Source organism: Melanotaenia boesemani, chromosome 15 (assembly GCF_017639745.1).
Source record: "Melanotaenia boesemani isolate fMelBoe1 chromosome 15, fMelBoe1.pri, whole genome shotgun sequence".
Taxonomy (NCBI): Eukaryota; Metazoa; Chordata; class Actinopteri; order Atheriniformes; family Melanotaeniidae; genus Melanotaenia; species Melanotaenia boesemani.
This window is the reverse complement of record NC_055696.1, coordinates 26,777,770-26,793,321: the sequence shown is the minus strand read 5'-3', so window position 1 is coordinate 26,793,321 and position 15,552 is coordinate 26,777,770. Positions and strand designations below refer to the sequence as shown.

Below are 15,552 nucleotides of genomic sequence, written 5' to 3'. Positions count from 1 at the left end.
ATGTTTGTTTCCTGGAGACAAACAGCGAGATCAGTAGTTACGTTACACAACATTAATTAGTAAGCTGATATGAGAGAGGTTTGTTTAGCAGCTGTGTCTGTGGTCTGTAAGGAAAGCTCCGCCCCCTGCTGGCCACATTAACGCAATGCAGGTTTTTATTTGTTCATTTATTTTCATGTGTCTTCTGCACGTGCTTCTATGGCCTGAACGTATCACGTAACACCCACTGACGGTCGGTTCTGGTCTTCAGGTCCTTTTAAAAAAAAACTGGTCTGCTTGTCTACGTGAGTCTGATAATAAAACGTTTGGTAAAATCAGGTGAGCTGGAGCAAATGAACATGAAGCAGGTAAAAATGTCTGAGGGCCAGGATGTGGAACAACAGAGCAGGTTTGTTTGATTCCTCAGATCAGATTTACCGCAAAAAAGCGTCTTTTTTTCATAAAAGCAGAATTTTCTTCATTCATTCCTTATTTTTCCTGTTGGATTTCTGTAGATATAGGAATTTAGAACCACTATCTGGTGACATTAAAACAACTTTTTTAATCAGATTTGTTACACAGGTTGTTTATAAACAGTCTGTACAGAAAGCCAGAAGGATAAGTATAAGTAAGTAAGTAAGTATGAATACCAAAACAACCACCGCTTAAGTCTCACCTGGTGTTTGATAATCATTTTTGTTTTCTGCTTCTCACAGGACCTTTCTGTAAATTTTACACATCAGTCAGTAAACAAGACTTTCTTTAATTATGCAGGCTAGTTCAAATTCCAGGATTTATTATGGTTTATTTCATGTTTTCTTTGCTATTTATTCATACGTGTGATTGTATGGTAAAACAGACAGAAAAGATGCTTATATCTGCCATTTCATAAGGTTTTTATTCCTGCTTTTCTTTATCCTTCCTTTGATATTAAAGACTGCAAATTAAACATTTAGCTAAACTAGCTTTATTTATTATTTTGTTTTATTTAAGCCTGCACAGGTCACATTGTTCAAACCATCTGGCACTTAACTAACAAGTGGTGGTATTATTATGGAGAAAATAGACTCAATTTTATCAAAATGTGAGATATATGATTTTACAAATATTTAAACCATCACCTTTTTGTTGCTTGTGTGTTTAAATCCACACACACATCACACACTTTAAACACATGTAGAATAGGTTTACACATGCAGACATTACAAATGGGACAATATAATATTTTGCATGCAGATTTTTACCTTCAACCTCAAAGATAATTTCTGTGTTCAACAAGGTCACGGTCTGATGTGCACAGATCAGATGATACAATCCCTAATGCACATCATCTTGTGTGTGCATGTGGGGATTTTTTGTCTCCTTTCATACATCCAGAGTCCTCACAGTTTGATAAACGCATGTTGTGTTTTCGTGTTGGTGGAGCGCATCACCCTGGATTCTCAGACAGACTGACATCAGTATCAGACGTATCTGATTTTCAGATCTGATTAATATTCAGATGACCCAGCTTTCCACCAGCACTTAAAGGCACCATGTATTTGTGAAACTGAGGAATCCGGATATATGAATGCATGTGTGGTTATTTTACACATGTTCAAACAGCTTTATAGCTAGCCCTGGGTTTGAACACATCTACCAATATACAAAATGGTAATAACATTTATAAATGTGTAGAGAATGTGCACCCACGTCACCGTGTAACTGATCCTCCATTTTGGGGGAACCAGCGTTCTGTTTTTCCTCTGAGTTGTGTCCTTGGCAGCAGATTTTCCTCCTCGACTTCTGGAGGAACGTCTCCAGCTTCTGGCTGTGCATGGGTTGGATGCAAAGGTCAGTTTGGGCTTTTATGTGAGCAGAAGTAAAGATGGCTGCATTTCCAAGGTGTCAGCTGAGAGAACAGGTGAGGTGGTACACCTGAGAATTCATGAAGAAAGGTTTACTGGCTGCAGGGTTTTACATCTGGATGAAACTCCATGTGCAGATAAATACATCACTTTCCTCCACCAGGTTGGGACGTTTGTTCTCTGATTAACACGAGTCCCAGTCTGGAACTTGCATCACATCCAGTTTTTTTGGTATATTTTATTTTTCTTGTCCTAAATAAATAAATATACTTTCAAATATTTATATTGTGTCTACTGTGTCTTACAGAGAATGTACATTATCATGATCTCGCGATTCCTTTGGCAATAATTCAGTTTAAAGGAGTTTTAATGTTTTCTTCTTGTCTAGTTACAGAACCATGTTCAATAATCGAAGGTTGCCAGTTTGTGAACAAGGACTGTAACACATTTTTAAGGACAAACCTCACTAAATATTTCCATCTCAATTTTTTAAGATTATACCGCAAACATTCAAATCTCTCTTTTCTAATCTCACACAAAGCTAAAAAAAAGTTTTTTAAAGTGTTAAATGCTATTTACCCATCTAATGACTTCCTTCACAACAGATTTATATCAGCACTAACTCATGCTTTGATGATTATGCAATGATTAAAATAATAATAATGATAAAAAAAAAAACACCCAGCTTTGTTATTTTCTGACATCGGAACTTAAAGGTGAACTCTGCCCTCTGGTGGATGCACTGGCTAACAACCATGCCAACGTAAGGGATGCATGAAAGTAGACGTGTATATTTGGGAGCATAAATGGTCTGAAACAGGTGGAAATGCATGCAAACCTGAACTTCATTAATACTCTGCTGCTTGTAACCAAGTCAATAATCAGCATTTCTGCATCTTAAATCTTCTCCTGTGAGCTTATCACAGTGAGGACCTTCCTCTCTACCGTGTTTTAAACATGTTTGTAACAGTTTACTGGTTAGAAACCTGACAGTTTCTATGGAAACACAAGCCAGGTTCCACCAAAATGGCAGACAACGCCCCTGTGACATCACATGTGCATCTGTATACAAATCTGAAATATTATTGAGCCTAATTTCCTTTATTATCACTCGCCGACCAGCTCGGCTTCAAGACCCTGTAGAAAGCCAGTTTTTACTTGTTCTGCTTGGTCAAAGCTTTGAAAATCTAGATATGGCAAAAGGATTTTTTGTGACACTAAAGATGGTAATCACAATGATCACAATGTAACGTTAGAGCATATAAAAATCAGTGCAGACACATGAATATTTGGCCAGGAGTAGGTTTTATATATAAAATTTGAACAGTGGATACAGAGGTGATATTATGTTAATAAAAAAATACATACAATAAAAGGAAAATAAATGAATCTTATCTTTTTGATTTCGAGCATTTGTTCAAGTTAGCTGATGAAATGTAAAGGCACTAAATGTACAACATTCCAGTTTTAAAGACGTCAAACAGAGGCCAAGATCATTCAGAGATGAACCAAAACAAAACAAAAACATAACCACAGGGCATGTGTTGTCTCTGATATGCAAGACATAGTGCAGGTTTTACATAACATATTAAACAATTCGCAAATAACAAACAACTATTTACCATCAAAAGTACACTAAGCACGCACTTTTAAGACTCGTCCCGAGTGGACAGTGGACCCTGTTCACTGGAACCACCGAACGCTCCGTTTGAGCTCGGTCGAATCGGGAATCGTTCATAATTTATATTCAACATCACGATTTCTACAAACAGCACGAAAACACTGCAACAAGTCACGATTAGGAGCAAAGCGACCAGCAGTTAATGGCTTGTCCGTATCACACATTGCTGTCTTATTCTTTAGTTCGTCCAGTACGTTGAAATGCATTGCTGCTGAGCAGAAAAACAAAAAGAAAACAACAAGAAGGTTGGACAGTAAAGGTGGAAGATGACACAGCGCCTGCACAGAGCCGAGTCAAAATGGACACAAATGAACATTTCTTCACTTCAGTCAGACAGAAGGTAGGAATTATTAAATATTTGTCATCACAGGAAGAAACTTGCTACACAACCCTAAGTCTTTTCTGACTGGATTTCAGGGTAATGATCTCAAATTAACGGTTTAAACAGCTAACGGAAGTCCATCATTCATCTATCTGTAGTGAGTCTAATCAGATTTAGATTTCGGGTGTGTGACGAGCTTTCAGCCCTCATGGCAGCACACTTTCAGGCTTTTATGGTTCATAAAAAATCCACGAGGACCCAGCAGGTCCAGGTGAAGGCATAATACATGTGCGTTTTTTCAGTCACATTCACGGCCATACATTAAATCCTCATCAGGAAAATGTTACATGTCTGGAGAATCTAGGTTCAAGGGTCCCTGGGCTGGCAGCTAAGGTAAACCAATGTGGGCCTCTGAGCAAGGCCCTTAACCCCCAGCTGCTTCCTGAGGGCTGAAATCTGGCAGCCCACTGCTCCAAGCCACTAGGAATGGTTAAATGCTGAGAGATAATTTTCCAGCTGGTCTTTAATAAAGAAGAATAAATAAAAAAAAAAAAAATGAAATTCCCTGCGACCCTGAACTGGAATAAGCCATATACAAAATTAAACTGTTTTGTTGCATTCACATCTGAGTCTTATAGGAGGGGAAAAAAAAGTCTTTTGCAACCCTGCATTTAATCCTGATGATAAAACACTGTCAGGAAACGAGATATGAATCTGAGGAGAGACAACAGGAAAACGTTCCTCCATGTTGCCACTTCTGACATCTCCCTGTTCATTCACCTGCAAATTCCTCCAGATGAGGTCTGTCACAGGCATTAATCTTAAAATTTTAGGTGAAGCCATCAGAAGAAGTGTGATAGTGTGAAGGTTTTCTATTTAAGCTGAGATCAACTTTTAGTCTTTTTTTTTATTTAAAAGGCAGCAATGTGACCTGTCCTTCCACTAGTCCAGATAAAAAGTCCGTTCTGGAGATTTACAGCATCTAAGCTCAGTTCAAAGGTTTTAAAACGAACCTGGAGCTGAAGTTTGGGTTTTGTTTGGCTGAAGCAGGCATCAATTTGAAACAATTTGAAGGAAAAAAACTCGAAACCTCCTGCAGGCGCTGCGCACAAAAAGAATTAAGACTCGAGTGAAAACATTAAACAACTTTCTCCACCTCTACAGCAAACTACCGTCCTCCTCTGGAAAGACATCCAACGCCATACAAACACTGGAATGAGTTACAGTAAACAGCACTAGATTTTAACCGATGAGCAAGAGACTCTGTCAGTGTGGACATTTACTGCATTGAGTCACAATATGGAGGCTTTCAGACTGACTGCAACACAAATATCATTCTCTAACAGAACAAAACCACGACAAAATAAACAAAACCATGACAGAAATTTGGCTTTAAAATGCTTTAAGACAAAGAAATAAGAATGTGGAATGCATTTAAAGCTTAAAACTATCTGGAAAAAAATGTTGATAGCAGATATTTGGCCCTTTAGTGAAAAAGGTAGACATTATACATGGATTAACAAAAAAAAAAGTTATTATTGTTATAACGGTTGTGTTAGTAAATTGCATGCAAACGTTGTATTTGTTTCATAAATGACATTTCCCAGTCTCTAAAAAAAAGATATTTCACCTCAGTTGAACATTTTTAATGTGCTTCAAAAAGGAGAAACATGATTAAAGAGAGGCAGTGAGGACAAGCAGCTCTGTCCATGTGTTTAACAAAACACAGACGGGCTGAAAATCTTTTAAATGAACAGACATTTGGTGTTCCACTGAGGTGAAAATCATTGGGGGGGGGAGTAAATGTCTTTAAAGGTACCACGACGACATGCCAGAAGTTCACAGAGAGCTGAAGCATTCACAGTAACACGACGTCAGGCGGCTTCTGAGCAAAAACTAGCTGAGTAAGGAGTACCAGCTTTATTTTCTAAGTTATTACAACTGCATGCAGTTACTGAGGGAATGTAAAAACTAGCTCTACGTCATAAGACTTCATAGGAAAACAAGATCACTAATGGAGGACTCTCCGTAGAGAAGAATCGTCTGCAGACTGCTGCACCAGCTGTGTGCAGGTTTGAGTCCTGCTTAGCACCAAACGGCCACCAAAATAAACATCCAGGTGGAGCCGTTACATCAGCTGGGTGATGACATCAGTTTGAAGCCGAGCAGCCAGAAAACCAAACATTATTACAGACATCTGTGGCGTTTTGTTGTAACTGAGACTGTGCTGCACATGATTGACGTATGGTGTTAATTTACTACCCTTTCAGGGCATTAGCGGACAAAAATGTCCTCTTCCCCACTGTTTTTGGCTTAAATCTTTCATTCAACTTCAGTCTGGACAAAAACTATCAAATATTTAATTAGTCAACTTATTTTTACACTTACTAGAATGTAGCTCCCCACACCGTTAAATGTTGTATGTGTTATGTTTGCATAATATTTGCATACTAAAATAACAACATGCAGTGATATACTAGAAACATATTTCTGTTAATTAAAGTTCATGTCCCCCAAACTCCCCCAAATACTGAAAGAGCCAGATCCTTCCAGTAGGTTTAGGTTTCAGCCATCGTGGTTTGAAGTACTTTTAACAACATTTAATGTGATGTTTTTACACATCTGGTTCTCACTTTATCTGAAAGAGAAAGGGTGAAATGTTGCCCCCCGTTTATACAAACTGAGTATGAAGAAGGAAAACTGAACGACAGGAGCATCTAAATGCTGTCGAAGTAAAACTGACTGAATACATCCCCTTACATCTGAACAGTGCAGCACAGTCTCTAAGTTGGAGGAAGGGACTCTGCAGCATGTTGCATGTGAAACACTGACACACTCTGATCAAACCCCAGCTTCTACAACATTTCCTAACAGCAAAGAGTTTATAATTTGGCCTAGGTTACACTTTAATGCATCTTTTGCCAAGTTGGTGCAACAGTCTGCAGAACTTTTACTTTTTTGGGGGCACGAGACTTCAAGGATTAATAAATTAAATATTTTACAGTTGGAATGATATCCATGAAGACAATCTCATTTTTTATTGTAATCCCTGTACTGGAGAACAAACTCAAGGCTGATACGAAGTGTTTTCTTGTTTTTTTTGTTGTTTTTTTTGTCTTTACAAAAAAGCATGTAGAGACATTTTCTAACAGCTTCATGCTTTCAGAGGAGAAAATAGAAGAAAAAAAAGAGATAAACTGCACCATTTCTGTCCCTGTTGAAATATTCCCACCCTTCCCAAGAGCAGCTGATAGAGGTTTCATACTTTAGTTTTTGTTTCTTTTTTATTGGTTTTGGTCCCCATCTTCAGTTTTTCCGAATATCAGCGTAGACCACCGGTTCCATCTTATGGAAGGAGTTTTTGCTGCCTGAGTGATCCAACTGGGCGTATATCACCGGGCCCTGGAGCACGACAACAAAACGCAGAAACAGGGAGACATCAGTAAAAACTGGCAAATACATCCTGATAAGCAGAAAGAAAACAGTACAGAGGACATCTCACTGTGCATTTCTCACTGTTCGGCCATAAAACTAACACCTGAACGCAGCTCAATCAGCCACAACATTAAAACCACTGACAGACAGGACTGGTACCATTCTCAAATCTCACCCCCAATTTCCACCCGGTGCGTGTGCGCCACATTGTGGCTTCGCCGCAGTAGGGAAACCTCTAAAATCTGCAGAACACACCTGGCCCTCAGTAACTAGGATCCCTAAACTAAACCTAAATTTGCTGTTAAAATAAAGACAGAAGATCACCTTTTCACCACTGATGGCTCAGCCCTCCTACAGTAAAACTGTCCCAGCCCAAACTAAAAAACTGCTCAGGAAGAGCACTGAAGACAAAAAGAGCTAAAAGTTGACCCCAAAGAGAACCTATCATACTTCCAGCAAATGCATCCCCCCCATGAGCTTACACATGAAAAAATGAGGGATTTTAATGCTGTGGCTGTTTGGTGTTTAACCGTATTAATGAACTGGCTGTAAACGCTGACAGGTTTGAGATTGGTGTGAATCTTCTCAGCTGTCTAAACACCCAACCCCAACCCCAGTGGTGATGATTGGACAAGAAACAAACATTAATCAACTTATTATTGAGATGTGAAAGAAAGAACCCAGCCACATTTAATGCAAGTTTTACCGATGGAATGGTGGCAGCCAGTGGATTTCTCTGTCCCCCAGCTCCTACCTGCAGAGGACCCGAGGGGCTGGTACACCTGGAGACAGACTCCACCTTCTTTCGTGGCTGAGGAACCGGAGAGCTCAAGCTTTCCGAGGTTGTACATCTAGTTTAGGGTTACGATTTGTCATGGTGTCCAGCAACCATTGGTGCACAGTCAAAGTGAGACAGACACACAAAATGGGATACAAGACAAAAAATAAGCAATGAGTGATGAACACATGAAATAATGCAGCTGAGAGCAGCCTGGAGGGACGTGGACGCCATCAGACTTCCAAAAACTAAATGATGCAAAGCTTTATTTGATGGACAAGTTAATGATAATTCTTTAAGAACAGCATAAAATAATCCTGCAGGAGTTAAAATATATATGTTTTTAATAAAATTTAAAAAGGAGTTAAAATATGTGTTTTTTAATAAAATAAAAAGGGAGTTATATATAAATGCTGCAGATTTAAACATGGGTTAATTATCTGAACAAAAAGTTTTTTTTTTTTTTTTGTAAATAGTTTGATCACAGATTTCTGGATTTGAATATTTCAGTTAAATTTGATTTTACACTCCTAACTCTATTTTAACCTACTTTGTTTCCTAAACTTTCTCCTGTTTCTGCTTGTCATATGTCAGGATTTTATCAAACAAAGCAAATCTCAACCTTAGTTTTTTCATTTTCCGGCTGTAAAAACAAATAATCTGAATTTTTCCCTTTTTCAGAAACATTTCTCTTTATTTCACTTCATATTAATGGAAATAATAACCCGAGCTAGAAAAGTAAAGCCAATAATTACTGTATACTGATAATATTTATAACATTCTTAATTTTGGTTCTCATTCAGTGTCAAACAGCCTAATAATTATCATTTGTTCATTTACAACTATTCTGACTTCAACTTTAAAATGATTAATCCCTGAAACAAAGGCTGTTTCTTTGATGGAGTGGTTAATATTATTACTCATCTTCCACTTTAACTTGTATCTGTAATTGGACGTTTGTGACAGTGATGATAAAGATGTATTACCCTGATTGAAACAATAATTAATATTTATTTATTTAATTATTTTCTTTTAAAGCAAAAGGCCAGACTATGACACGCCACACAAACCCAGCAGGATTTGACTGATGTGTTTTTGCTGCTGCAGACTTTCTATAAATCAGTCTGGACATGTTAAAATAAATATGTGAACAGACAGTTTGAATAGTTTTGCTTGTGTAAAGAAAAAAAATGGATTCACACAATGACTCCTCTTAAAATAACAGTAAAAAACAGGTTCTTATTAAGAAGTCGACTGTAACCAGATAACTGCGTGTTAATGTGCTGAAAGACAAGACAAGATGTCAGCTTGCAGACACGAAGCTCATCAGGGATGTTAGTGGAAAATGTTAGAGTGAAGTTAGAGCTGTTAACACACTGATGGAGGAAAATGACTGGCACCGGTGCAAACAGCCACGCCAAAGATTGCTGGTACTTCCACAGACACTCTCAAACAGCCAAGAGAGAGCTGCCTGACTGAAAGAGCCTGAACACTGTCCCAACATCGCTCATATTTGAGGTTTAATGTGTGATTTCTCACTATGACTAAGTTGTGCTTCCCAGAGTCTCTTAGGAGTACAATGGGAGGCAGAGTCTTCGGCTATCAGACCCCTCTCTTATGGAACCAGCTCCCAGTTTGGGTTCGGGAGGCAGACGCCGTCTCTATATTTAAGATCAGGTTTAAAACCCTCCTTTCTGATAAATCTTATAGTTGTGGGTGGTTAGCCATTCCTTAGTGATGCTGCCATAGGCTTAGACTGGTGAGGAACATCCCATGATGCACTGAGCTCTTCCTTTTCATCTCTGCTCCTCATCATCCATGTAGAAACGTAGGATAGTACTGGCATCATTAACGTATTTCTTCCCTGTCAGCAGGTCTTCCTGGATAAAAGTTGCAGTGTATGTCTTTCCTGTCCTCTCCACTCCAACCAGTCAAAGTAGATGGCTGCCCACTCTGAGCCGGGTTCTGGTTCCACTGGAGGTTTTTCCTTCCTGTTAAAAGTTTTCCTTTCCACTGTCGCCATGCGCAGCTCAGGATGGCGGATTGAATCGAAGACAAGATTCAATACAATAGAATAGTTTTCCTTAACTAGGCTATTAATTATTATAAATTGGTTAAAAATGCTTGTCTGTAAAGGGCCCTGAGATGACGTTGTTGTGAACTGGCGCTATACAAATAGCGAATTGAACAGAGATCATGAGAAAGTGTTGCTGGAGCATGCATAATAGACATGGTTAAACCACCTCGAGCATAAAAAGTCCTCAATAAACCATGTTAATCATTAGTAACTACATGAGCCTACCCAAATACCCAGATGCTTCTTGTTTTTTCCCCAGCAGGTCTACAGAGTGACCCTGAGCTCATGCAGAAAGAGTTAGTCATAAAAAATTTTTCATGCACTCTTCAGTAGATTAAATTTGGCTTTAGGTGAGGCCCAAACAATAAAACTGTACATGCAGCCAATAGCATTCACACAGTGTTAAGATAAATATTCACATTGGATCAACAACAAATATTTTCAGATGTTCAACCTGCTGTCGGTTATTAGAGGTGTAACAATCCTCTGATCTACATCCATTCAATCATCAATGATGCAATAACATTGATCCAAACTGAAACTACGGATTAAGCATGGATCCAGTTATCATTTGTAAGAAATTCTTCAGAAAAAAATGGTGCAATTGTTTCTAATTTTTGTTTTTAGTGTATCATCTAAAATGTCTATTTTTTAGAGGAAGTTGTAGGTATCTAAAGGTAGCTAACCTGTCATTATAACTTAAAATAGTAAAAATATTTGGTTTGAGACACTAATAGAAGGAAGAATTACACTTTTTCCTGATTTAATGTGTACAAATAGAAATGTATTCTTTCAGTTTTCTTTTCTATGATGTGAACATTTTAAAGCTCAACATCCAGAATGCGCTTCAGTCTGTTCTGGATCATCACTGGCCTCTAAACTCAGTCAGTCGGGGCTTCCAGACAGACACCGTTCTGGTTCTGGCTCCGTTCTGGAGTCTCAGAAGCTTTCTGGCAAACCGGCCCACCTTCAAACCAGTTTAATCAGAACCAAAGTGGGATGACTTAGGATGTCAACATGAGCCTACATAAGTCACATACAAAATTTAAATCAATTGCCAGGCAACATAACAACCCACTGACATTCAGACCAGTGACAAATAATAAAATACATGTTTGTAAAAGTGAAGGACATACTTTGAGAAAAAAAGTTAAATCAGAAACTAAGTGCTATGTAACATTATTTTGGGTAAAGTTCACCAATGTGTGAGAGTGGGATGTAAAATGGAAACTTACCCTTCATAATCATGGCGATTATGGAGCACCCTTATGACAAAGCAGACGGCGACAGCGATGATGACGAGCACGAGTAAAGCACCACAAACGGCTCCGATTATAATGGCAGTGTTGGCTTGAGGAAGAGACTCTGGAGGAACACAACAGAGACATTTAGAGACGGTCAAAGAAGATAAAAACAGCAAAAATCCCATTCTGCTTTATTTGTTCATACATTTTATTCAGATTCCTTTATTAGTCCCACAGTGGGGAAATTCACGGTAAACCTAAAAAAGATAAAATAAATAATTCTAACTTTAATTGTATATTATACCAGTACACAGTACAAGGAGTTTATGAAGTTCATGTCACACGTGGACAAAGTTTCACATCATTAAATACAATTATGCAAGAGCAAAAAAAACTATTACTGCCAAGAGCTCATACTTCAAGCTGCTGTCATTACTTTGAGGAACAGTTTTTACTTCTACAACAAGCTGAGGTCGGCTGCAGATAGAGGCGCAGCACATCCACGAGGACGTCAGATGATTGTTGTAGAGGGCAGCACTGCCACATGTGTGGCTATGAACCAAAACTAAGACAACCTTAACAAACACAGGACAGCGCAGAGATACTACTGAAGGTAAAGAAGCTCGACACATAAGTAAATTCATAGGCTGGGATCCTTTAAAATACTGACCTGCAGCCTTTTCTATTGTTTGTGTCTGGGTTATGTTCTCTCAATCTTTTTGCATTTTATAAGAGTTCTGTTAAAATCAAACAGCTCTTGGGGAGGGCCAAGCTTTGAAATGAGCATCAGACTGGTGAAGTTTGTGTTAATCAGTTAATTTCTGAGCTGTTTTTAAGTAGTCCTCTGTTTGTCTTGTTACCATCTGTGTATCTGAAGAGTCATGTGGTGTTATTTAAGGTGGATTCATCCATTATTATGAAAAACACAGGACCCTGAGCACAGTTTTGTCAGCATCTTTAACAGGTTTTTGGTGCTATTCTGACAGAACTGGTTTATTCATGTTGCTACCGTAGCTTAGTGTTTGTTGAGATGTTCCATCTCTGTGTGAATTTAACCTGATGAGAAAATTGTGTGTTCACCAATTCATTTTGTACTGACCCCGTCCAGTGACATCGATATGGAGTAAAAGAAAATAAAAGTTTAACTCGTCGCCATGGATTATTAATTCAAGGGAACAAGATAATTAACTTGTGGCCATGTTACTAATGCATCAATAACCCAGTAAGCTTGGTTACAATTCTATAATTAATCTAAACATCAATATTGCTCATAAAAATGTGCTTAACTAACGCGTGGGCACAAATTAACCATCTCGTTCCCCCGTTGCCATGATCTAGTTATCTCGTTTCCTCACATTAGTAACCCAAGTTTCCTTCTTTATTATGCAAACGTTCTCCTTGGGCTTCCGTAGTTAGCAGCATGCTCAGCCTCTCCCCTGCCTGTCTCCTAGACACACACACACACACACACACACACACACACACCCAAAGTGAAAGTAAACACAGCCACATTGGCCACATTTAAATGAGACTTCTAAATCCCTTTTAAAATCAGAAAGAAAATTAAATCCTCTTTAAAATGACCTTGTAAACATCTAATTTCATATGAAAATGACCATTTCAAATTAAACCTAAATCCAAAGTAAGTCAGGCTGGTTTATTCCGATTTTAAATCCAGATTTATTAATTACTTGATCACGCATATGTTTGTTCTGCTAAACGAACATGATCGAGGAATTCCGGTCCTCCTGCACACGTTTGTTCCTTTGCCCTGTCGCCATGACGGTACGGTACTCTACCTCCCTTCTCCTCCTAAGCTGACCAGAGTGAAGTGGCATGCTGGTGTCGAGCTGCTGCTTCAAAACTTGAATAAAAATTGGAGGGAAAATAGTTCTTATTATGTGGTCTTCCATGTTGCAGACAACACGAAAAGAAGCAGGAACGGCAGTTAGACATAAATAAGTCTTTTCTGCCCCCTGTCCAATCAGAGCCCTTCCCAACCTCCAGATTTTAAGCGAAATTGAATAAAGGTGATTAAACGTGTTTTCCATGTAAACTTCCATTCTGAATGACTATTTCCACATGAATGCAAAGAGAATACTTTAATTCTAAATCATTTAATTCTGAATAATTAATTTCAGATTTAAAAACACAGGGTAATTGTGTTATCAGGCTCTTAAGTAACAACACGTTGCAAAATTCACTTAAAAGCTGTTTATACTAAAGATGGAAGAACAACCGTTTTATGTCAGCACCAAGTGAGAGAAATGACTGCAGTCAGCAGAGCTGATACCTACAAATCTCTCTGTCGTCTGAATATTTTGTTTATTTCAGGATACTGTAGGGTATTATGGAGCCTGACAACTTATCCCTCAACTTTCAGGACCAAATCTCCATAAACATCAAAAGATGTTTATGTTTAGTTCCGCGGAGTAAAGTCCTCCCACTTTTGTCTGATTATACTGTAAGTAAACGTGGGCCGATTTGCCAGAATCGCCGAAGTTCTGAGACTCCAGAACCAGAACGGTGTCTGTCTGAAAGCATTAAGAGATTTACAGTTCAGTAAGTCGTCACTCCCGGCTGGAATTTAGCTCAGTGAGAAATGCTGCTCCTACGAGATGCACAAACTCCCGTTAAGAGACGATTAACTTAAGCCTGGTGCACACATAAGGATTTTTTTAATCTTATGAGATTTTTTTTATCTGGTCGAGACCTCACACAAGAAGATAAAAAATCAGTTTTGATCGTACTGTGTGTGGTGTGCCCCGAAAATGTAATCACAGATCAACACACACATGACGATGCTGTCCAGCAACTCATCTACAATCTGGTCCTCCGAGCCGGACAAATGTCGAAACGTAGAAAAAGAACCATAGCAACAACCGGCAAAAAACGTGGAAGAAGAAACATGTAACAATCGGAAAACACAACACACAACATGAAAGGGAATATATAGGATGAGGATATGATGGTGGTCTTGGGACTAGGGAAAGCCAGAACTGAAAAAAATAACAGACTAGAGACGGCATGAACACAGACTTTATTTACTTCCTTGTTCCCCAGCCAGCTCGCTCTCTGATTGGCTACATTCCATACCACGCCACCATCCCAGTCACAATGCACGAGTCGTCGGCGTTCCTCAGAAATCAACGCTGAAATATTAAACATGTTCAATGTTCCCAATTGTCGGCTACGACCTGTTTCGGAGCGGATTATCGGGACAAATCGTCTCGTAATACACCACAGAGCATATGATTATTGGACAGGGAAATCTCACAATGATCGGCCGTTTGCTGTCCGAGGTCGGAATGAGGCAAAGTCAGGACAAAAACAGTCCAAATATCGTTATGTGTGTACCAGGCTTTAGGAATTATTTCCACAATGGATCTTGTAAGATGAGAAATGATCCTGGTGGAAAAATCCCAGATGCAGTGACGTTGCATGTTTATGCAAAAAATGCAGCCATTTTGAATGGTGGAGAAAAAAAAGAAAACAAACAAACAAAAAAAACTTTATTGACATTATTGCATGTTCACTAAATCAAATGTTTAGTTTAAAAAGTTCAGTATGTTTTTAAGAATAAAAAAATCTATTCAAATCAGAAAAATTGGATTTGCTCCTGAAAAAAAGATTTTATCTTTAGGCCATATCGTCCAGCCCTACAGGGAGTCATCTAGAAGCTTTTTGCTTCCTAAACAAAGATACAGAACAAACTGCCACCGAGGAGGAGGTAGAACCACTGGTGAGCCAAAAGATAACAAGCCATGACATGCACATGTTCCCCGAATGTAACTAAAAACACAATAACAAGGACACACCTGTTGGCTTTCTGCGTTGGAACAATTACATTACATTAGGTACTGCTCCACAAATAGTTATACAACTAAAAATATCTGTTTTCATTAAATAAGAGCTGTATAAGCTGTTAACACGGCAGGAAAACAGTGTGATCACACATTTTCAGATGTTTTCACACGTGTGTTACAAGATATTAAAGCAGTTTGCAGCCTGAATATGTGAATCTGATTAAGAGCTCTAACTTTGACAGAAATAGCAGATAGAGGCGGTGACACAATACACTCACAGAGGTTTTAAGGGAGCACAGAGCCAGACTCAGGGCTGCAGAAAGAAAGTGGCGCAAATCAAAAGAGCACACTGACTTGTCTGAGTACCGGCAAAAACTTGAAAC

At 38.7% G+C, this 15,552-nt stretch overlaps 1 protein-coding gene across 2 annotated transcripts in view; it reads right to left on the bottom strand.

The window, feature by feature from the left end:
- Nucleotides 1-3,112: 3,112 nt before the first annotated feature.
- Nucleotides 3,113-15,552, bottom strand: part of mpzl1l (myelin protein zero-like 1 like) — a 28,661-nt gene continuing 16,221 nt past the window's right edge. The window contains exons 4-6 of one of the 2 annotated variants that reach the window (XM_042008784.1): nt 11,355-11,484; nt 7,971-8,115; nt 3,113-7,231 (exon numbers count right to left, since the gene is read on the bottom strand). In XM_042008784.1, the coding sequence (XP_041864718.1) occupies nt 7,136-7,231; nt 7,971-8,115; nt 11,355-11,484 (371 nt within the window). In that variant the 3' untranslated portion in view covers nt 3,113-7,135. The remainder of the gene's footprint in view (nt 7,232-7,970; nt 8,116-11,354; nt 11,485-15,552) is intronic. The other variant, XM_042008785.1, reaches the window with a different exon arrangement.